The following is a 24,391-nucleotide window of genomic DNA, read 5'->3' on the forward strand; positions in this document are numbered from 1 at the left end:
AGCACCAAATTGACGTGGGCAGTGTTGGCGAAAACTCCGGATATATTTGCCCGCCCTCTAAAACGTCAAGTGGGTAAAAACACGATCCAAATTTTTTTTCTTAAAATAAATTAATGCGTTGACTACAATGGACGTGCTGAGCAAAAAAAAATCAAAAAACTTCATATTTTTTTTAGAAATTCGTGATTTTTTCGAAATACGCGGGCAAAGTTGGCTAGTTTCACGGTACGAATTTAGAGGCGTGAAACTAGTTATATTTTACCAAAATATTGCGCAGGATACGAAAATATTAAATTACACGTGAAACTGTATGTAAAATCAATGTTACGAAATTCATTTCACTCCACTAATTTCGTAATATAATTCCGGTTTTATTCTAGATATAGAAAAAATATTCAAGTTATTGGATGAAAATAGCCTGAGGATTTTGTAGGTTGATTAAAAATACAAAATACTATTCAATTTACAATTTTATTGCAACGTTCTTATATTTCATAATGTCACTCCTATGGAGCCGTGACTCCGTTATAATAATTATAAACTATAATTTTAACGTGAGGATATCATACAGTGAAAACCATTAAACTTGGAACATAATTATAAAATAGATACATCGAGGGTCATTCAACCTAAAAATTATAATCTATATACGAATTAATGTTATCAGCATATAGTTGAGCGAACGCGAAGTCCCCGTTCCAGCTTGGGTAAAAATGCTTATCGTATTTCTGTACGGCTGTTTGCATTTCTCAACCGATTCTCTTGAAATGTTGTGATCGAGTTTGATAATTACATGTTTTTTTTATTATATTCACTTGTACTAATTGGGTCTAAATGAGTTAAGCCATTATTACTTTTCGGCTTCTTGAATGGACCATATCAGAAGAAAGCAGCTCCCTTTTCAACTTTTCACCACCACAGTCAGCCGAGGCCGTCATTAGAGTCACGCCAACGACGGCCACAGCCGACAGCTTCGCCAATGCAATGGGGACTTACGCGGGACTTCGTAAAGTTCAATTACGCTTAAATAACCGTCTGGCGTCCGGGGCAGGGCATATTCCTTCGCCGTCTGGCGTTTAAAAGGTACTCAGTCCGCTGCTTGCTTCTGAGGTTGGATCTGGTTGGTTCGTGTTTGCATGGCATTGTTTTAACCCATAAACATGTACAAAACGGCAATTCGACCGTAGCGGCAATATCTTTAAAAGAACTTGCACACCACCATTGTGTTTCTACCACCGAAGTATACGTCTGTAAGATCTGGCAACACCTTAAAACACACTTCGCATAAAGCAGGGGGCTCCTGTGCTGCCCTCTACAGTTCATGCAGGCTCCCTATATGCTGGCACCATTAACTACTCATACAACTAGGCTAGGAAAGCGAGTCGTCAAACTAAACATTTATTTATATGAATCAGTCCGAATAATGTACAATTCAATTTTGCAAGTGTATCTGTTATAAAACGTTAAAAAATTAACATCGCGTGTATTACTTAATTTTAATTGCGTTAATATTCCCACTGGTTCACACGGACAAATGGAATAAAATAATATAATTATCATCTGTCCCCATGGTCACATTGGTCACATATGGAATTGAAAGTATTCCGTACTGTACCCGAAGAATTCTCACATGTCCCCACCTCTTACGTAGAGCGGGGACAGAAGGGACTCCCCTTCTGTCTCTTAGGTATCAAAATTCATTTTTTATTTATTTTTACTGTCGGATTATTATTTTTACACGCGATATAACTCGTTTCACTTTTGTCACTTTTTCATAATCTCAAAAACAACAGAGCATGCCTATTGGATAGTTGTGACATATAATTTAAATATATTATAATAATTAAAATATTAAACTTAAACAAACAATGAGCTCTGACCGCGTGTGTCTGTGATACAAAAAATATTTGTGTCAAGCCTCATGTAAAGGGACCAGGCAGCGGTTAATACGTTTATTATCAAATCCGTAAGCGTCAATTGCCCTAGACCCCCTTTTTACATGAAACATCACATATGTGTGGTTTTCAATCAATTGATAACAATTTTTAATTGCATTTTAGACAATAATGCCTTATTGAAAACCGAAAATAAGTTACATTTGGCTTGAAAACGACATAGTGCTTATGCCCAACCGAAGACTGAGAGGATCAAAAGCAGGACCCACTGTGTATATTAGATCACTTATGGCATTTGGTAAAGCACTAGTGGTAAGACAGCAACGCGATAAAATCAGTTACAGGTAAAAAACTTAAGTAAGTCACCTGTTGTATGTAGTTGCGACGTGTTCGAATAGACATTTGTTTTGTTTGTGTGTGTCTTTTAAACATGTATTGTCTATTTGAACACGTCACAACTACATACAACAGGTGACTTACTTAAGTTTTTTACCTATAAAATAGTTTATTTCCATTCTATTTCAATTAATCAAATTTAAATGTAGTAAACCTAAACCTAAATGTAGTAATCGGCCGGGAGTCAACAGCCTGCCACTTGAAGCTTTTCTATATTGTAGCAATTTTAAGTGATTCATAAAACTAAATAACTTCATCCCTTTTCGTACGGACGGCTAAAGAATGGAATACGCTCCCGCCATCTGTACTCCCTAATAAATATGACCTCGATCTCTTTAAAGGAAGAGTGAATAGGCTACTACTGAACCGGTGAGCTCCATCTTAGGCCCTGTCTTCACTTTCCATCAGGTGTGACTAGGGCCAATCACAGATCAGTGTATAATTAAAAAAAAATCACTTAAACAAGCTGACTATAGGTCTGAACACTGGCGCCTTTACCCTATATTATGTGGCAGTACGCACCTTATTTCAATGGAAGGTACATATTGTATACATATTTATGACTGTCCCAACACCATCATCAGATATATTTAGTACAATATTTACAGATTTTCGTATCACATACACACATGAAATATAAATATACGATAATAACATAGTCAGTATATCTAGAGGAAACTACATAATTTAAAGAATTATTTTTAAACTATCATCAACTTAATTTTAAAATTAGATTCCCGATCAATAATAAAGGAATAAATCAGAATTTGCAAGGCATTGGAGAAATATCGCCAGTTGTAACAATTTCGTTTGATGATGTTTATCATCTAGGCGACCAAGCAATCTCAGGTTTTCGGTTTTTATGCTGCAAGTTTTATCAAAATGGTTAGAGAAGTTTTCGAGAACTGATTATCTTAAAATTGAAACAACGCACAAATAATGTCATTGCTCCAAATTATATAGTTTAGGTATACGATATCATTAGTGGCATGGCAGTGAAACATTTTATATACAGACAAAGTTAATACAGTACAGTGGGATATTTAAATATAACTTTATTCCTTTGTCACTTTCAGTTTAAAAAAATGCAAATGGCGACGTTTCTCCAGGCCCTTTTAATTTCGCCTCGTACATACACACAATTTACATGCTAACCCTGTCTTTTTAAAAATAACACACGTCTACCCTAGAGGTATCTTCTACTGAACCGGCGCGACATCTAGGTACCTTATGGGTCATCAAATTATATGACTGCGGTCAGACTCGACTCCGTCAAACTTTTCATATATTTAGTATGGTTTGACGGAGTTTAGACGAAGGCACATCTGGAGAATGACCCTTATATTGTGTTGTTATAACAAAACTTCTGTAAAACTTGAACATATTAAATATATTCCTATTTGTCCCCGACCCATGTGACCGCCGCCATACTTGACACCAGATGAGAATTCATATGAATGCACCTGTTCCCATCCGTGCCCGGCGGGGACAAATGAGAATACACCAAATATATTAAAACGGGTCACTCACGTTTTTAAGTCGAAAATTGCGCGACATGTATCGATCCGTTTTGACCGTTTCTTCAAGTGGAGCACCGTCTCTAGCGTGTGTGCGACGCGTATTGCAGTACACGTTAGGCTGCGTGAATAACCCGTTAAAATAATTTTATTATAAATGTGTCGTTCGTAAAGAAAAGGTGCCGTGTTGCACAATTTATTGCTAATAATGGTTAGCACCTGAGATCTCTTTTTCTGGGCACGACACGTGAATGATCTAACACACTATAGGTGAATCATTTCGATCAAATTACAAAATTTTATATTAGGCCAATATTATATTGCTTTTAAACGCTAGATTTTTTTACAATTATAGTAAGATAAGAAGTTTTGTTGACAATATGTATGTAAGGTTTGGTACCTAGTCGCCCGGTGTGCTAAAAATGAACCTTTTTTTAATAATTTTCATTCAATGTACACGAATATTTTTAATTGTTTTACAAACTAACGTTATGGACAGCCTTAATTTTATAGGCTATTTGGTGCGATATTTATTAGAAGAAATATGACGTTTGTGACATATGAAGCTTTAGAAATATTTTTTGCTTCGAAGCAATAATTCGGGGATTAAAAAGAATTTAATGTAAATAGGCTTGCAACATGTCTGGTATCTAAGACATTATTTCTCCTAATAAAAATCTCATGCTAAAATATATTTTTTAAACTAATATTATATTCACATATCGTTTTGCTAATTATTTTATTAATAATAAGGACTTTTTATACATTATTTTTTTTTATTTTTTTTTCCGTTCCTCCTTCAAAGAAAAATGCAAGAATACCGCGAGCCCGTTCCATTTTGCATTTTACGCGTGTTTTTTTTTTAATGTGAGTCAATCACACACTTTCAAAATTTAAATACCTCCACCAATCTAGGTATACTAATTGTATTATTTTTCTAATGCATTTCAATGTTGCTTTTTTGTGGCAATTTAATAAACACCTTGCAGCCCCAATAGTATCCCAAACGTCCCACTGCTGCACAGGCCTTTCTTTAAGAGAGTCAGGTCTGTCCCAACGCTTGCTAAAGTGGATTTGGGAAATCACACACCATTTAACTACACTATGCAAGCACATTATTGACCTAAAATCGTGCTAAAACAACACACAACACCAACACGCAAAACAGGTCGGACTCGGCAGTAACAAGAAATATCACATACTATTAAAATTACCGTACTAGAGTCTGACCAAGATAAGTTGGGAGCGATTTTGGCAGCCTAGACAGTGCAAGTGTTATTTTAAACGTCAATCTTCTATGAAATTATGACGTTTACTTAACACTTGCAAAATCGCTGCCAACTTATTTTGGTCTTGCTCTTTCACACTATACTTAAAGGCTGTACATTTTTAAAAGGCCAAAACCACTAACACGAGTGCTTGAAAACTTAGTCTGATAGACGCAAGTCCTTATGATTTTTTTTTATGTACGTATTTGGGGTCATCCATAAATTACATCACACGACTCATGATTTTTTTCTCCCCCTTCCTTGTCACATCTGGTCACATTTGGCAACCCCCTTTCCCCACGTATGACGTCACATACCTAGCAATCATGTTTTCGACGAAATCAGCAATTCGAATGAAGTATTATTATTTTACGTTTATTTTAATTAAATACATTTTGAATATAATAGTGATACTAGAAATTTTACGGCACGAAATCGATTAGGAATAAAAAAATGACGAATAAAAACGAAATATCGTTGCAAGAACTAGTTATTTAGCTGAATCGGGAATATAAAAAAAATCCAATTCTCAGCTACAAATGAAGTAAAAGTGACGTCACAAAGTTTATGACGCCCTCATTTCACATTTTCTTGACCCCCTCCTACCCACTAAACGTGTGACGTAATTAATAGATGACCCCTTTTCATGTACCCATTTTGAAGCATAATAAAATTCTGATTCTGAGAATACACTTATTTAAAGTGGTACACATATTTGTAAATAATTCCGTCACAGTTTTTTTTTTCTCCTATTACGATCGAAAGATTATGATTTTCGGGTATAAATAACATAAAAATTCCCAAACTTGTCAAAAAAAGTTTAGTGTATAATTTAAAATAAAATCTCCCTCCACATTAAAATCTAGTGGATTCATCTTTTGTTGACCTAACATGTCTTTGTATCAGCATAACTATGAATCTATACCAAACAAATTTTTCTCACTGATTAATCTAATTTTTCTTGGATGTAGTCAACAAGCCAATTTTCATAAATATGTCAAACATTATTTTAATACACTTGTGAGTGGTAATAACCCATTTTTTTACACCAAAATTTCCAACTCAACGAAAAATATTTTTTATTTTATATTTCCCGAAAAAAAAAATACTAATCATATTAATAAAATATATCTTAATAACAACTTAACATATAGTCCAAGATATTCATACCACTCCAAGGTCGTCATAGTCTGTGTGACATTAAAGGCGCCCACTGCATCACAAATATGTATCATGTCGGTCATTCTCAAATTATATGACTGCGGTCAGACTCGACTCCGTCAAACTTTTCATACATTTAGTATGGTTTGACGGAGTTTAAAGGCAGGCACAAATTAGAATGACCATATATAGTTGCGAGTTATGCCTGGTCTCAAAGACTCCAGGCTTTATGGCTCAAGTATTAAGTCTCGCCTTAGGCTGTCTTTACTCTGAGGCGTAGTTGAGCGGAATCAACAAATACCATTAGTTATACTTCACCGAAGCGGAGAAGAGATTCCTAGACGCCTCAGCGGAGAGGCCGCCGTCAAAACTCACAACAATATGTACGAGTATATACTGTGGGACGACCGTACGAATAGATTTTAAAACATGCGTGTTCGTACTATCGCCCACACTGTTGACTGTCTATCGGTGGACCTTATTATAAAAGGAATAAGGTCCACCGATGGACAGGAGTGTTGCCGTTTGTACGCTGCAGTGGGTTGCTCAAACAGCTATGCCAACTTGATTCCCCATTAAAATTTGTAGTTACAATTTTCACACAATTTCAGTTCGTGATAACTGTAAAAATTGACTTTTAAATCTATCCCTAAAACGTACCTTGTTTTGTAAGAAAATAAGTCAGAATAATTTGTGTTAATATGACTTATTTTGGAATTCAGCACGGTAAGACAGCCTAACATTTCAAAAACTCGGTGTATATTGTCACTTTCGTTAATAATATAGATGTTCGTGATATTTATTCACTAATGATTCGTCTAAAACAGTGTTCAATAGAAATTTCTAAAAAAAAATTCAATCTCTAGTACGCTAGAATCTTATGTATACCCTTTACTGTTAAGTTACTAGTCATTAATATGAATAACTAGAATTTATTTTAAAATAATTATATAAAGGTATAAATCACATTTTTAGCCATTTCTACTGAACTTTGTATTAGAAGCAAACCTATACACATAACATTATACACGAGTTATAAAACGACTCCTAAATTCTCGTCGTTCCATTTGCCACTTTAATCAAGACCGTACAAGGTTCATTTCTGAATAAACCCCTGTAGACCCCAATTTTCTACAACAAAAATCCTAAAGGAATTTACATCGTCGCAGAAGCGAAATAGAATTTTCTACTTTATTGTAAACGGCGGAGGGTCCTCTTTAGAATGGTGTTTTTACATGGCGATGACATTGCGTCCACCGGTGTGTGGGGTCACTGTGCGTGGGGGGTGTTACTTGGCGCTGTTTTTCCTCTGCACGTTGGGTTTCTTGGTGTTGGCGGGCGCGGGGGCGGGGGCGGGCGCGGGCGCGGGCGCGGCGCGGGGCTTGTTGGCGCGCGCGGCGGCCGCGTAGTTGATGGGCTTGGGGCCCGCCGGCTCCTCCGGCGTCGGGGCCGCGGGGGCGGGGGCGGGGGCCGCGGGGGCCACCTGAACAAATTATTTTTACTAATTAAATTCATGATCATGACCCTTCCGGCCGATTTCGACCATGACAACCACTCCGACTCCTAGTCAGCTCGGCGCTCATGCGCCCGAAGATGGCTGACGAAGCCGATCTTCGAGGTGAACCCCCGAGCACAAATTAAATTATTCACTTTGTAAATGGTTCCTTTACACTTATTATGCTATTTTTTTAAAGCTTTCAGTGCCGAGCACCCCGTTTCTAATACAAAACAAATCCACGTAGCCGGTTCTTGATAGTGAATGCGCTACAACTTGATATGCAGCATGTGGTCATTCTCAAATTATATGACCGCGGTCAAACTCAACTCCGTCAAAATTTTCATACATTCAGTATGGTTTGACGGAATTTAGTCGCAAGCACAAATGAGAATGACCATGTGTAGTTGTGAGTTATGCCTGGTGTTAAAGACTTAATGGAGTGTCAGTTGACAGCTGTGATGGTCAAAAACTTAAAGTAAGAACTGACCTTAGGCAGCTCGGCCACGACGACTGGCGCGTCTTCTTTCTCCCTCTCTTCTAACCTCGGCTCACTCTTCACTGCTTTCACTTCCTTCTTTTTGGGCTGAACCTGTGAATTCAAATAAGTAAAATTAATTTCATATTCAACACAATCACTAACATTAGCAATGCATGGTGAGGGATGTGAAAAGGAGTATCACGCTCAGAATAGCAAAAATGTGTGAATTTTTGTATACATAATTTTCATAATTATCTGACAAATTCAACCTCATTGATATTAAAAAATCATTTCTAAATGAATCTCGCTAACTTTCAAAAAATACATTGTTCAATTCAAGTCCTACCTCAACAATTTAGATTATTATACAGTGTGTCCCTAGCCATTGGACAAAGCCGAAATGTACATATGCATTAAGGTATTTAGAACCAGTGTACAGAGTATCATAACAGTTGGTGTAGCGGTTTCGAAGAAATAAACAATTTTTACTTTGGAGCAGCCTGTATGTGTTAGTAGCTCCTAGGGTAATATCCTCAAAGAATAGTATGGAACCTTCTTCAACCTTTTTGATTATCTTTTTTATTTATGACACTAATAAGCTTGACTTAAAAAATGTCATCATTATCAAATATTTCGAACAAATTGTCAAAAACACTGCCAAAGAACACAGTGTGTTTCTTATTGTTGTCGATTATTGCAAATAACTTTTGTTCGAAAAAAATATTTTTTTATCTTTTGTTCTAATTAAAAAAATATTAACGTTAGAGCATTCCTGAGAAGTAACCCTACGTGGGATTTCAGGGTTTGTCCAATGGCTATGATCACCCTGTATAGACCGCGGGCCAGGAGCATATTCCGTCAGTCATCGCCTCCCGGCTGATACCTTGCCAGATGATAGTTTAGATGGTGTTTTAAACTTAAAAAACCGTCAGCCGATTCTATCGCGGTGGAATGACCGTCAGCTGTAAAATGAACATGTAAAAAATATGCGCCTACCACTTTATGTGCGGCAAAGTATTCGTTTTTGCTATCATAAAAGGTATAGAGCTTATTTTTTACATGGTCATGCGACCAGCTGATGTTCTTACCATCGCGATATAACCGACTGACGATTTTTTAAATTAACAACAGCATCTATGATTTGACAAAGAATCAAACGGGAGGCGATGACAATTTTTTTAAATGTTTTACTTGTTTCAGTGGCTGCCATTCCTCAACCCACCTAACGGAGCGGCACCTGACGTCCACGAGGGTTCATCATACCTAGCCGTTAACCAATACACGAGTTATCAGCCGGGAGGCGATTGGTCATAGAAATTGTTCCTGGCTCTCGGTCTAATAGCATATTTAAGTAATGGAACTCTTTTATGCATACACCATACTCTTTTATATATAACGATTGACACGTTGGCTAAGCACCCAGGATCTTTTTAATTTTACGAGCGAGTTTTCGAAACTAGGAACCGGTTTTAAAAATAACGGTAAATACCGGTTTGTATTAGTTTTACACCGAACTTTCACTTTGTAACCTAAATAAACCGGTTTATCCGACGAGCGACGTGACGGCCGACCGGCCTGGTGGTGTGCCGCGTAAACAGACACCGACAAAGGTAGAAACCGGTTTTTATTGTTATAAACCGACAAGAACTTTATGGAAACATTCTTCTAAAAACCGGTTTTAATAACGAAACCGAAATTAAAAGGTTTCCGAGCCTTACAAACTAAAATTGTACTGTACCTTAGTTTCTGATTTGACGACAGCAGGTTTGCTGGTCTTCTTAGGGTCCACTTTAATCGGTTTCTTAGTTTCCGGTTTCGTTTTACTATCCTTTTTGCTGTCACGTTTCTTGTCTATGGGTTGGACGTCGGCCGCGCTCACTTCCGGCGGGTCTACGGGGGGGAGGGGCTCTGAAACACGACGGGGAAAGTGTGAGATAAATATTGATTTTAAATTAAAACATTTTTTGGGGACAAATTTCATTACTCGTACAAGCTTTTATCGCTGACTGTACTTTTCTTTCCACGGGGACACATCGAAACAAATCTAAAAACATCCATGCTCATCTCCTGTCTCCATCATCAGGTCAGCTCCATGTCATCATAATATTGCACTGTCATCCGATTTACATATGTATGCAAAATGTCAGCTCAATTGGAAATCGGGAAGTGGGTCATATTTAGCTTACAAGATATGACACTTAACAAAATAACATATATATAGGGAGCGTGCATGAACTATAGGAGGCAGCACAGAAGCCGTCAGATTTTTGTCGCGAGGCGTAAATGTGATGTTTTTTGTTCCGATGGAGCCCACAAGATGGCAGAACCTACTATGCACAAGAAAACACTTGACGTGTAAATGTGCCTGTTTATGGTTCCGATTCAGACCACAAGATGGCAGACCCTCCAACGCGCACGGTCCCTATAAACTACAACAACGTCCTCAGAATGCTGCTGAAGCGACCAAAGCACTGCAGTGCCTCTGGCATGTTCGCAGAGGCAAGGGCAGATGACTTTGCAATTAGGCGCAAACGAATTGCCTCTCTGCTGAAACGTGTGCGCGGTAGCAACAACAGCATGCTGAGGACGTTGGCCGAGAGACTCGACTGCCCGCTCACTAAATACCTGGATCGGTGTGGTGATTGGGACGGATAAGTAGGGCAAAGCCTCTTGGTGAGGTGGTAAGGCATGGATTAGTTTGTAGTTGATTAACATAGATAATAAGATAGCTATTAAGATTTTTTACTAATATCGCTATGGTTTTTTTTTAATGGTCCGAAATAAACAATTTTTAATTTTAATTTAAACTTTAAATAAAAGCTGCTTGTAAAAAATATTGCTTCTACAAATTTGCAGCTACGATCATTTGTACTACTTTTCGTGTTTTTGTATTTGTTTGTGTATGGTCATAGACAGACATAGGAATCCGTGGGGCAAAATTGTTTGACAAGTAGGGAGTTCCTGTATCGATAAACTCGACTATCCATGCTAGTTCGATATACTAGTGAGCACTCAAGGGTTTGCTTGTAAAAATACGTTTTTATTGAGAGTAAAAATAATAACTCAATTTACTCTTCTTCGTTTTTAAGACAAGACAATTTTATAATTTTCCTCGTCCCAATTTTTTTCTTCGTGAATGTCCCATTTACTATTGTTAAAGTAAACAACCAGAATTTGTTCCATATTTTCGGGTATTAAGCGTCTAAAATTAAGGGAGTAAAATTATAAAATTGTCTTATCTTGTCTTAAAAACGAAGAAGAGTACATTGAGTTATTATTTAATTATTTTTTGACTCAATAAAAATATATTTTTACAAGCAAACGCTTGAGTGATGACTAGTATATAGAACTAGCATCGATAGTTGAGTTTATCGATACAGGAACTCCCTACTTGTCAAACAATTTTGCCCCACGGATTCCTGTCTGGATGACATATTTACCAGTCGCTTTTCGGTGAAGGAAAACATCGTGAGGAAACCGGACTAATCCCAACAAGGCCTAGTTTACCCTCTGGGTTGGAAGGTCAGAAGGCAGTCGCTTTCGTAAAAACGCCTGCGCCAACTCTAGGGATTAGCTGACAATCGGACCCCAGGCTCCCATGAGCCGTGACAACGCGAGGAAGATGATGATGGTCATACAACTGCATATTAATCTATGTATTGAGTAAATTAAGATTTCTCACCTTCTGTTTTGACTTCTTCCGTGACCTGTGGCGCCTCTTCCGTTCCTTCGCTGGGCTCTTTCTGTGTCTCTTCTGTGCTCTTTACTTCTGCTACTTTCTTTTCTTCTGTAATCAAAAATTTGACTTGTAATTCTGTGATCGATGAAGCACTAGGGTAAGCCGGCTATTACTGGCCAATGTAGCCAAACTTATACTAAAAAATCGACCAAGAGCATGTCGAGCCATGCTCAGTGCAAGGTTTCGTAGTTACCATTGTGTCAGAACAAGCCAAATGGAGGCTATTCATTAGTAAGTATCATGTAGGTACATAACAAGCATAAAGGAGAACCTTCGCAGCACTTTGTATGTCTTTTTACTAAGAGATTTCTTGCATTAGCTCAAAAATGGCTGAACTGATCATTTCGCTATTGTTTTCATTGAAAGTATTTACTGAGCTTTTATTTCACGATTTTATCTTATTTGTGGACCCAAAGGATTAAAGCAAAGAGAATTTGAAATAGAAGTGGACTGTCAAAGAAAATTTTGTAGCCACAGTAAATTTACTGTTATATCAGAAAACTTTTAGAACGCCATTTGATTTTGATCTTTATTCTTTCACCGATGAGTTAAATTTATTAAATATCAAAAAGTGGCGCCATCGCTCGAAACGATGTCGCTACACCTTTGGCCTTTGATCTATTAGATGGTGCCACTTTTTTATATTTAACATAATCTGTGAAAGAATAAGAAGAATGAGAATGGCGTTCTAAAAGTTTTAATCATGTGTCTAAAGATGGCAGTAAATTTACTGTAGATCAAAGTTTTCTTTCACAATTCACCTCTATTTCAAATTCCCTTCGCTTAAAGTAAGGGCTTTATATCAACAGGTTAATGTTAGTTTGAAGTAATATTTGGGCTACTAGTTCACTGACCTGTGCGAGCGCCCCGGGGCACGAAGGTGGGCACGAACTCGGCGGCGAGGGGGTTGAGCGTGGAGCGGGACACAGTCTCTTCCAGGGATAGCGACGGGTTGCCGTTACTCGTCCTGATAACAAATTTAAATAAATTTCTTTCATAAATTACAACATCTTTGATACATTTCATCAAGGCTCGAAACGGGTTTTAAAAATATCGGTATATACCGGTTTATTTCAGTTTTACTCCTAGCGTTTTAGCGCGAACGTACTTAATTGTAGCCTAAATAAACCGGTTTATTCGACGAGTGAAAACAAATATATAGACATAGGAAGAAACCGGTTTTTATTGTTCGAAACCGGTTAATCTGACAAGAACTTTCTGGTAATGTTGTATTAAAACCGGTTTAAAAGAGAAACCGAAATTAAAAGGTTTTGCGTCAAGTACATGATAACGGTTTGGAAATTTAACCGGTTTCCGAGTTTTGCATTTTATTTACATTTTATCCAAAATACGGGTCCAAATGAACCTACTTGAGTTCAAACTCGGAATGTACTTACTAATACTCGTAGTTATCAATGAGTTCCACTAGTACCAAATTATAAGAATGCCATCTAAATTTCATACACTTGTAATTTTTAATGTTGATAGATATGTTTGAATTGGGGTTCGAACCCAAAATTACGTATGTGAGCAGTCTTGCACGCTGCTCAGATTCCTTTGCGCTTGACGCGATGCTCCCCGCCAGTTCCTAACCGCTAGGCCTCGTCAATATTTTTCATTTTTTTTTCAGGCTTAGTGCCTGAGTGAGTGCCGAGTTTGTATGCGTTTTTAGCTGACTCTCTAAGAAAACCCGGGAGGCAAAACAATCCGCGCCGTAGACGCGCGTATGTATCACGACAAACTGTACTATTATCTATTTGTTTGTAGTAGTATCCGTCTGTGATAGTCGGTATGGAGCACTCACGTGGGGTAGTGGGGGTTGTGCCTCTCGAGCTCCCGCTGCTCGTCCTCCAGCATGGCCTCTATGCACTGCTCCATGAGCGCCTCCTCCTCCAGCTGCTGCATCACCTGCGGAACCACAGCCTTTGACACACGGACGGCATTATTAAAAACATGCAAAAACAATCTACTTAACTAAGTAATATAATAATAAATATATATGTGTAATATGTAAAAATATTATAAATAAATGAGTATGAGTAATACATAGAACAACTTTAAGAAAGCCATGAAGTAATAGGCGGGTCTAAATAGAACGAGCCGCCTCGCGAGGAAATTGCCGCGCGAGACATCTCGGTCGATGGAGACGGGTCTCATCCGAGGCAATGCGGCCGAGGCAATCTACACAGACCGAGCTGTTTCGCGCGCCTATTTTCTCGCGAGGCAACCCGTTGGGTGGACCCACCTAATGTATATATTCTGCCTTTATATTTTAAAATCAAGTATAGCATGCAACATTATAGAATTAAGTTTTAAAATTTTCAGCTCTGTTATTTACCACAGAATACAACAGATTTAGCTCTACGATCAAAAATGTAACTAGAAGAGAAAGATCTAAACTATTTTTTTACGAAGCAGTCTACGAGCGTTACTGCAAATGTATAAATTAAAGGTAAAATGGGGAAAACACCCCCGACAGGACTCGAAACAACTGAGGCATGGAGGCCTACCACATGTGTGCGAAGTGTTACATTCCTTCCCTCAACGCCTTAGGGAGGCGCTTGTGAATATATTTAAATCCATTTTTCCTTTTATTTAAAATTTTGAGAAAGATCTTTACTACAGATAAAGCTAAAAAAAGTAAGTAAAAGTGTAACTAAGGCTTGATTTCGCGTTTGTCGGTCGAGCGTACAAATAACACAATGTTATGGGCCGCTACGCTGACGTCCGCGGCGGATTTATTGCTACGCTACGCGTCGCTGAGGGCGCGCGTCGGTGTCGCTCGTCAGCGCCGCGGGCGGCGGTGCGCTGACGCGCTATTAGCGCCAATCGCGCGCTCACTGCAAAGCTGACGGGTCAGCTGTACGCAGGCGAGCAGAAAAACGCAGAGTCGTGATTATGAGCGTTGACAGAGTAATTAGTGAGGTGCGCCATCATCCTGAACTGTGAGGTTTTGTTTCATAGCTTGTACAAAGATCAGAATGCAAGACAGAAAGCGTGGAGGCTATTTTGCGTTAATTTTCATTATAAAAAATTTCACCACGTAAATTTGAGCACGACTATTCCGTACAGTGATCGCATGCAACCGGCCGTACGCTCGACCGACGTACGCGTAGGAGGAAATCAAGCCTAAAAGAGAAATCTAAAAATCACAGTACATATTGACAATGCAGTAGGGCTAAGATGGTCGGCTCTTTATCATTTGTCACCATATCTGTCACGTTCTAACAAGTATGTAAGTGCGAAAGTGACGCGCATAGTGACAAGCGATAAAAATAGAACCATGCTGCCACTACAGGTCGTCATTTGACAAATGTCAAATAACAATAACTCAATATGGTAACTTACGTGAGACAAAAGGTGCCATTTTGGTATTCTCTTTCGTTTGGTAAAAAAAAGTACATGTACCATACACTTACGGTACAAATCCTTATCACAAAATGGCAAATTTTAACCCTTAGACATAATGCCTTTTTATATGTAACGCGCCATCGTCAAACTTATTGAAATGCACGAAGGTTCATGTTAAACTGTAACCATGAGCGTCCGTGTCGTCTTCGGTCAAGGTTGATACAATCTATTACAACGTGCTTACGAGGAACCAGAAAGATTTTATCAGTGTATTCCTATTATATTAAAAGACTAAAATGTGCTATAAACTATATAGGCTTTTAGAAAAAAAAAGTACCAATTCATTTTAAGTGATAGTTTTACCAATAACATTTACTTTCTATGTATAAGTACATTAAAAAAAACTAAGGTTCGACCGAGATCTCGGTCTCGGTCTCGGCATTCTCGGCCAAAAATCGAGCCGAGATCTCGGTCTCGGCTCTCGCCCAAAATGGGCCGAGATTCTTGCCGAGACCGAGACTAGGCAATGAGTTATCATTGGTGAATTTGAATTTTCCGCGCACGAGCGCCGGGGTCTAAGCCACCCGTTTGGTTGCATCGCCCGGTTGGTTAGACGTTTTTTGTGATTTTGATTGGTTTCGTACCCACATTTTAAGCCAATTACTTATCAAATACTAAGTGTTGGGATCGGATAGGTGCGGTTGCAAGTAATGACTTGTTCATTTGGGTATTTTCGTTGTGTTGGTTGTTGTTATTGATAAATAAATGAGTGTATATTGTTATCGGGATATAATTTAGATTAACTTGTTGTGAGTGGAAGATAACACTGGATATTTTGATACTAAATATATTTGTGTTAATGGGACACCTGTGGCGGATATTTTGGGTTGCAATATAGAACTCTTTATTTTGATTATTGTTATTGTACCTCTTTTTGTGCACATCCGTACTGAAAAAACCGGCCATGTGAGTGTTGGACAACGCATAATGGAAGGTTCCGTACCTTCACACAATACAAAAAAGCCGTACAAGCAAAAGAGCGTATGTTAGTGGCACTTTCGTCGTTTTAATAAGAAGATAAGTTTTATTTAAACTTTTAAATGGCTTAACCGACCATATTCAAAATAATTGTCCTGAAAAATTATTTGCTTATTAAGCTTTATTATTTAGATATTTTGAAATGGTTTTAGTCTCCCGGTTCAAAAGTTAGAGGGGTTCACACTATTTTTTTGGAGCGATTATTTTCAAAAGTATTTACTTAATCAAAAAACCTTTTTAGCAACCTTTATATATTTTTAATAACCTATCTTATGATGAGCCTCATGTTTTTTTATTTTACTTTTAGTTACATTTATATGGAGTAGGTGTATATTAGAAAATATATTTTTAAAATATTTTTCTAAACGAAGAAGCGACTTACATAATACATCTACACTTACGTTCCAAATTTGGTTATAAAATATATCGTATAGTTTATGAGTAAAATGGCTGTGACATACGCACAGACCGGCAGACATAAGGACATGACAAAACTAGAAGGGTTCCATTTTTGCCATTTTGGCTATGGAACCCTAAAAATACTATTTAATAGCGCGACGAATTGATTACGATAACTTTTTTCTGATAAATCGTCGAATTTCGATTATAAAAACATTTTTAGTGCAAAATTCGTCTTAATTTTTTCTACTTTATAAATTCTCGGTCTCGGTCTCGGCCGAGAATCCCACTGAATCTCGGTCTCGGTCTCGGTCTCGGCCGAGACAAAAAAAGCATTCTCGGTCGGACCTTAAAAAAAACCTTTTTTGCGAATTTGACCTAAAGTTATATCACATTTTTTACTTCTTTTCGACTCAGAAATGCGCGGTTAAAATATTTCGGGTTCCTCGTAAGCATCTTGTATCCAAAAGTAGACAGTACATACTGTGGCAAGCCAACTTTGTCAGAAGAAAAAGGCGGCACATTTGTGTAGGCTACAAAACGTAGGCATGATGGTCGGATCTCCCTTTGGAATTACGATTCTTTCTACTGACATAATGGTTTGCCAAATTATACTATAGTCTTTTTTTCAAACGCGAAGGGTAGGGTGACATTTGTTTTTTTTTTTTCATTCCATGGCACTGATGTTTCAAAATCAATCCTTCATTAAAAAAAAAAAAAATTATTGCCAATAGGACAAAAAAATACATATATTAGACACAAATCACAAAAAATATATATTATTATGTTATAAAAATAATAAGATCAATTTTAATATCGTTTAGTTTCATTATGTAAAACGGAACTCAATTGCAATAGAGTTCGACTCTACTTATCGACTGAATCGATTCCGCTGGTGTCAAATCGTTTCAGTCGCGTCCAACTGTGAAGGTGTGTTTACTTAAAAATATAAATCATTACCAATAGAATCGATTAAATGGCCTTTGCAGATTTATATGCATTGTCACAGGCCTATAATTGCTTTTTCTGCCCTCTGGGCGGAAAGCGTCAACTTTGCTCCCGCTGCGCTAAACGAAGTTGCGGCATTCCGCCTCCGTCGAGCAGAAAAATAGTATGCGCACCACGGGAGGAAACGTAGGACATTCCATCCCGCGTGTTTGCCACCCTCGCCTTCGGCTCGGGTAACAATTTTACACGTATCACGCAATTTCCTACTTTTCCTACCTTGGGACACAAATAACTATTTGGCATGTGTCAGCCAATGCTTCTAGTTTGAAAAAAACTATATTATATTGTAATGTACAGCAAGTAGGCGGTAGAGTGTAGATAGTTACCTGCTTGTCGAACTCCTCTTCGTTCTCCATCCACATGTAGTCGGCGAAGTCGTCGGGCGGCGCCGGCGCAGCGCCGTAGCCCGCGCCCGCGTAGTACGCACCCGCCATCACGTAGCCTGCCACAACCACACACATTACACTACACTATTTCCCCATAGTCAACACAATACCACGGCCGCACTATACCGCGATGTGGCCCGCTCCAGCCACACACTGCCCTACTCGCGCGATCAATCGCGACGCTCCATACCTCATATTGCCGGTCCCTTGATTCGCGCCGCGCCAAACATACAAAATAGGGAGCAGTGGGCATGACAAATAGAACGGCCATACTACGTCTCTGCCTGTCGAGTATGTGGCCAATAAGGCGTACATGAGAGGAGACGTGCGGGAATCAACCAATAGCATTGGTTGTAATCCAACAGAGCAGAGATGTGGTGACAACCAATGTTAATCTTATTCCCGCACGTCGCAGTGGAAAGATAGCCTAAGGCAAGATGAGATAGAGAAGACTGCAGAAAAATCACAACAAGAACGCTCAGCAAGGTTTGTCCTGATCCTAACAGTTTTATTTATACCATGTCAATGACAAACAAGCATACAACCCACCTGATTTCTGACCCTTTTCAAAACCTCCTTTTTTGTAAAACCACATAATATAGAGTAAACCCCCCCAGGGGTATATTAGGGGTATGTATATTATGTGGTTTCCCCCGCCTCGAGAAAACCTCAAGTGATCAGCTTGTGTTCAAAATGTTAACCTACTTAAATATTCGAATCACATGAATCTGTCCATGTATCACGTGTCTGTATGTCGTGTGTATGTTGCCACAAAATGTATGTCAGCGCCATAATTAGAGTAGCCGGGTCCACACAGACTCGCTCGCTCTGTGTGGAGCCGCCTAGTGATGTATGGGAACAGCTTTTCGGCAGCGGCATCGTGTGACTTTTACTCCTAATGAAAAAAAAAAAGAAAAGCTTACCAGGTATATGTCCCCTTGGTATGTGCACAGGGTATACAGGCTGAGGGTGCAGACCGTCTCCACTGCCGACTACTCCACCGGGCACTCCGCTGTCAATTATAACTCCGTTTGGCTGAAATTAGACCAAAAAATGGTTTTTATTGCAGTCTTAGAGTGATAGAGCCTATGTGACTGGTGTGGTGGATGTGGTATGTGGTGTGAATGTAATGGTCATAATATATTTTACAGTACATATGGGGCTACTTTATAGCACTAGTGCGAGAAGTAGCATATTTCGTTACTGTGTCGAACATTTAAAGGGCCATATGTACTGTAAAACGTTGTACGATACATGTGCGAATAGGTAATTCGCAACTCGTGTCGATTTAAAACACTCCCTTCGGTCGTGTTTTAATTTATCGCCACTCGTTTCGAATTTCCTATTTTTCGCACTTGTATCGTAATGTACTAATCCATACATAGCAGTATTAGTGTTGCACCAAATTGCAGAGATGTGAAAAATAGTTTTAAAAAAATATTTAAATACAAAACTTCCTTGATATACAGATAAAAATGCAAAATGTTATTTTTTACAGTTAGTATTTTCCTCACATTGGTGTGGTGAAAAACGTATTTTAATCATTAGCAAAGTTTATTTAACCTTGAAACCCTCCCAACACTCAAGACTTTTCAAACCTAAAATTTTTGGAATCTGCCGTTTGCTCATGTATCAACAATTCATCAACTTTGGCCCCTTGTAAAACAAATAACTTCATTCTATTAAAACAATTAATAATTATCCTTACCTGCCACTGTCCATTTTCCTCATTCCCATAATAAGCACCAACATTAGCTGAAGTCTCCGGAATTTTCATACTGGCAACACTCAGTTTACAAAAAAACTAACCATAAACTACTTAATTTTTAATACGGCTTAAATACTGGCACAATGTCACTTAATTTAAAAAGGTTTAGATTTAGATTTAAAAATAATTGGTTTGGTTTGTTAGAGGCACTGCTGTCATAAGATTTCTAGTTGAATTTGTATGTGTCCTGACTATCTTCATTTCTGGGGTTCCCGGCAACTGAAAAAAGAAATTGTATTCTTTAATTAGGTCTTAGGAGTTTCTTGCTAACTGATGTAGATGGCGGCACTACACTCCCTACCATTTAACTGAGGCGATTGGTTTTTTACGCGCGTTTATACAAACGCATGTTGACGGCGCGTGTTGTTTTCGACTGCCGGGGTCTCCTAGAAAGTCTCTGCTAAAAACGCATTTGGCCAGCGAGTCTGTATACTCTGTATCGACACAAACGCGCGTTGTAAACACGTTAGTAACGCGTCTCGCTACAAACGCGCCGTCAACGCGCATCTGCATCGGAGTGCAAAAGTTCTACAAGCTGCGCATGATTTGCGTGCGAATCGCGTTTGTATCGATACAAACACGCGTCGACAACGTAAAAAAACGCGATTTAGTATGAAAATGTATATTAATAGTTTTAGTCCTAATACTCAGCTGCCTTCGCCTAGAAAATAACAGCAACTTCTTTACCAACCACTTTAGATAAAAGACCTAGTAGTAGGCGGATTCCCACGGAATAAGACTTACAGAGTATGGCGAGGGAATTGCGGCGCGAAGCAGCCGAGTTTGTGGAGACATGCCTCGCCCGAGGCATCATGGCCAGGCGGCGTGCGTTTGTCTCGGCCGAGGCACGTCTTCGCACATTTGATACCTGTTTTTACTACTGACATAGTGATGGCTTTCTGATTAATGCCTAATCTTTTAGTAGTAGTATAGATGGTTCCCATCAGCAATTAGCAGAAGTAACTAAGTAAGAAATTCAAAATCACACAGATTCCTATTCTCTTAACAATATGTTCAGTTCATTTCATACACTTCGCCCGCTTAGTATCTTCTGCTGCCAACTGAATTATTGTCAACACAGCAACTGACTATTGATAGTTCTTGTAATACCATAAGGTCCATCATGGCTAAATAAGTTGATGTCTGTACTGGTATTAAGCAGGTTCATACAGAACGAGTCGCCTCGTGAGGAAATTGCCGCGCGAAGGAACTCGGTCGGTGGAGACAACAATGGTTGTCGATTTACGGAAAATGCCCAGCATAACTTACTAAACAAGCATACGGCGCCTGGTAGTAAGTGGTTACCACAGCCTATGGACGCCTGCAACTCCAGAGGAGTTACATGCGTGTTGCCGAACCTAACACCCTGCACCCTGGTTGAGCTCTGGCAACCTTACTCACCAGCAGGAACACAACACTATAAGTTATGAGTAGGGTCTAGTGTTATTTGGCTGCGGTTTTCTGTAAGGTGGAGGTACTTCCCCAGTTGGGCTCTGCTCTAGATCTGGAATGACATCCGCTGTGCTGTGCCCTACTACACAAAGCAAGATGACATTCAGAGTGCCCATACCTCTCTTTTGGATGTAGTTTAAGGACATATGTCCACCTGCCTATTGAGATCAACATATGACATATAAGGAACACCTTGCTAATCTGACTCCATTTACAATAACGAAGAAAAGCAGAAGTTTACATGGAGATCATCTTACCTTATTATATCTTGATACATTATCATACTAATTTCATATTATAAATGTCATTTACTAATTAACTCATTATTGATAATAAGATAAGGTAGGAAAACGGCATTCCTACTTTATTTGTATGCTAATTTACAAACATTTATGCCTATGACTCATTTATCCAATTAGAGTTACTTTTGGACTTTCACTTCACAAATGACCATTAATTTGCTATCATTAACTCATAATATTAATTCATTTGATTATGATGACCCTGACTCTTATTGTTATGATACTAGAGTGTATTTTTGTTAAACTTAGTGAGATGAAATAACTGTATGTTGGTAAACATGCTTATCACCACAGATAAGAAAGAGTAAACAAGTAATGAGTAAAGACACCACCTTTTGAAACTCTGTATTCTAAATTTAACATTTAAGTTCTTATTGCAAAGCCTTAAGATTCAAATTTGGACATGTATTGTGAAGACACAAGTTTAATTTGACAGCAAAATAGTTAATAGGCTTTTTGTTTTTTCTTCAACACCTTACCATTATTAACATTAAACTATACTGTTACTTATGGTTTTAGTGTATTTAGAATCAGAGATGTTTACATAAGTGTAAAATATATTTAACTTCCAGCTGCCCAACACACATTAAAAAGTTTTTTTTACTGCAAAGATACTTCATCGGTACAGAATTACATTTATTGTCTTAAATGTGGCTTGAGAATTAATAGTGTTGTATTAGAGTCAGACCATGCTAAGTTGGCAGCGATTTTGATAGCCCAGCCTGTGCAAGTGTTAAGTAAACATAATAATTTCATAGAAGTTTGACATTTAAAATAACACTTGCACTGTCTGGGTTGTCAAAATTGCTGCCAACTTAACTTGGTCTGGCTCTAATTATTATAATGTTACAAATACAAAATATTTAATTTTATGATATTCTCACAAAAAATTTAAATAAATTAATAATGAAAGAAACATCTAAATAATTCATAAATGTGCCAAATTTCATTTATTTAGTTACAGTCAACATATGTATAGTTTATAATGATTAAAAAATGATCAACCATGAAAAACACATAAAGAACTATGATATTCATACAAATTAGTGCTTCATTTATGTCTGTTGCAGATTGTTGGTATTAAAAAACATACTATAAATTGCAAGTAACTATTCATTGTGTCTTAATCAGTCCATTTGACTTACAGTTTTATGAAGAAAGGGTTCACTATAACAACAATATCAATGGTCACTTGGTAACACATTTAGGTTCTATATACTGAAATACAGGATCTACTTTAATGGTATTTATTAAATATATAACATTTTAGTGTTATAGTGTGTGTTGCTATGGGCCTCAAATAACAATCTAAAAGAAATAATAAATCCATCAACATACAATCATGTCAAGTATTACAACAATACCACATAACATTGTATTTCATTGCAGAGATTAAACTTTCAAGGTTAAAAAGATAAAAAGTACTAGCCTCATAAATAATACATCTTTAGTAACTTGTAAAAGTTAATAATTGTTGCCTATTATACCAACATACTAGTACTTTCTAATTTTAGTATACTTTTTGGTGATAAAGCTCAAAGTTAAAAGAAAATTCCAAAAAATAAATATAAAACTATTTAATTGTTGCCTCAGGAAAAAAAGTGATTGCACATTCATTCTCCGACTCTATGCTTTTGTACGAAACAACAAAACGTAATTATTGTCGACGCAAACCGTTGATAATGTTATGAAACTGAATGTCAACAAATGAAAGGTGCCCAGAATGCCGCATTAAATATTCCACTTTCTATTTAATGCGTAGAATGTGGGTTTTATGTAGCGTGACCGTCCAGTCCATACGCAGGGCCCAAATACATATTAAAAACAAACATTTTTGAAACTCGAACTAGGAACTCCGCTGAACGGCCAAGCCTAAAATAGATCACCTAGAAACTAAAATAATAATATACTGACCGAGTTTCCATACAAATGACGTGATGGATTCAATTTAACGCAAATTGAGGCACAAAGTCGATGCGAAATAGCACGCTAGCACCGTGTAAAAGCAATTTAACTGGAGAAAAATTGTAACTATTATTTAGCACGTGTTTCTTTCCTACATGCTACGTAACATTCGCAAAAAACATAATACTCACTCATTCGAAACACTTTTCGTGCTTACGAGACATTGAACACTCAATTGACTTGCTTCAAACTGTTTTTGATAATTTTAATGCACTATTAACTAGTAAATTAGCACTATAACCTCCAATTCCACAATTTTACACACAAGACGATCTACCAGCGTTCGTGGCGCAAATGGCGACCGCAGTGAAGTTCGTCGCCTAAAGGGAACCGAATAAGCAAATGGGAATTATGATCTAACTTCGTGTCAATGAAATAGCCGGCTTTTTTTCAAATTGTGGCTGATTTTAACAGTAAATGGGAAGGAAATAAGTGAGTAAATTTACCTTTCTAGTCGACAATCATACTCTTGTAAATTTAGATTAGCCAAAATAGGTGTCAAACTAAAAAAATAAAAAATGATTGACGGGTGATGGGCGCTGCTGTTCAAAAAAGTTTACATACGTGGGGCTTGTATGTAGGTATAGGTTTTTTCTTCATACGTACAATTTAAACAGTTTTGTTATAGTTATGGATGTAAAAATATGTTATTAAATTTATCATAATGCGAATTGATTACTTTACGATTTCGACAAGATTGTAAGATAGATCTATGACAACATTCTCTGTATTTTTGAACGATCTTTTCGCTCTGGCTTACGCAAACTATG

The 24,391-nt window shown here is 37.8% G+C and overlaps 1 protein-coding gene across 4 annotated transcripts; it reads right to left on the bottom strand.

Moving 5' to 3' along the window:
• Nucleotides 1-452: 452 nt before the first annotated feature.
• Nucleotides 453-24,180, bottom strand: LOC133532429 (proteoglycan 4). 4 transcript variants are annotated; one of them, XM_061871098.1, is made up of 10 exons: nt 24,068-24,180; nt 19,843-20,121; nt 19,058-19,169; nt 18,075-18,190; nt 13,757-13,875; nt 12,807-12,919; nt 11,896-12,000; nt 9,952-10,121; nt 8,223-8,324; nt 453-7,720 (listed from the first exon to the last, which is right to left on the bottom strand). In XM_061871098.1, the coding sequence occupies exons 2-10, from the start codon at nt 19,909-19,911 to the stop codon at nt 7,526-7,528; spliced, it is 1,101 nt and encodes a 366-aa protein (XP_061727082.1). In that variant the 5' UTR covers nt 19,912-20,121; nt 24,068-24,180; the 3' UTR covers nt 453-7,525. The 4 variants fall into 4 exon arrangements, with proteins under 4 accessions (XP_061727082.1, XP_061727084.1, XP_061727081.1 ...); XM_061871100.1 differs by lacking the exon at nt 24,068-24,180 and adding an exon at nt 23,753-23,934 and having other exon boundaries at nt 13,757-13,860; XM_061871097.1 differs by lacking the exon at nt 24,068-24,180 and adding an exon at nt 23,753-23,934.
• Nucleotides 24,181-24,391: the final 211 nt, after the last annotated feature.

This window comes from Cydia pomonella, chromosome 27, assembly GCF_033807575.1.
Source record: "Cydia pomonella isolate Wapato2018A chromosome 27, ilCydPomo1, whole genome shotgun sequence".
NCBI lineage: Eukaryota > Metazoa > Arthropoda > Insecta > Lepidoptera > Tortricidae > Cydia > Cydia pomonella.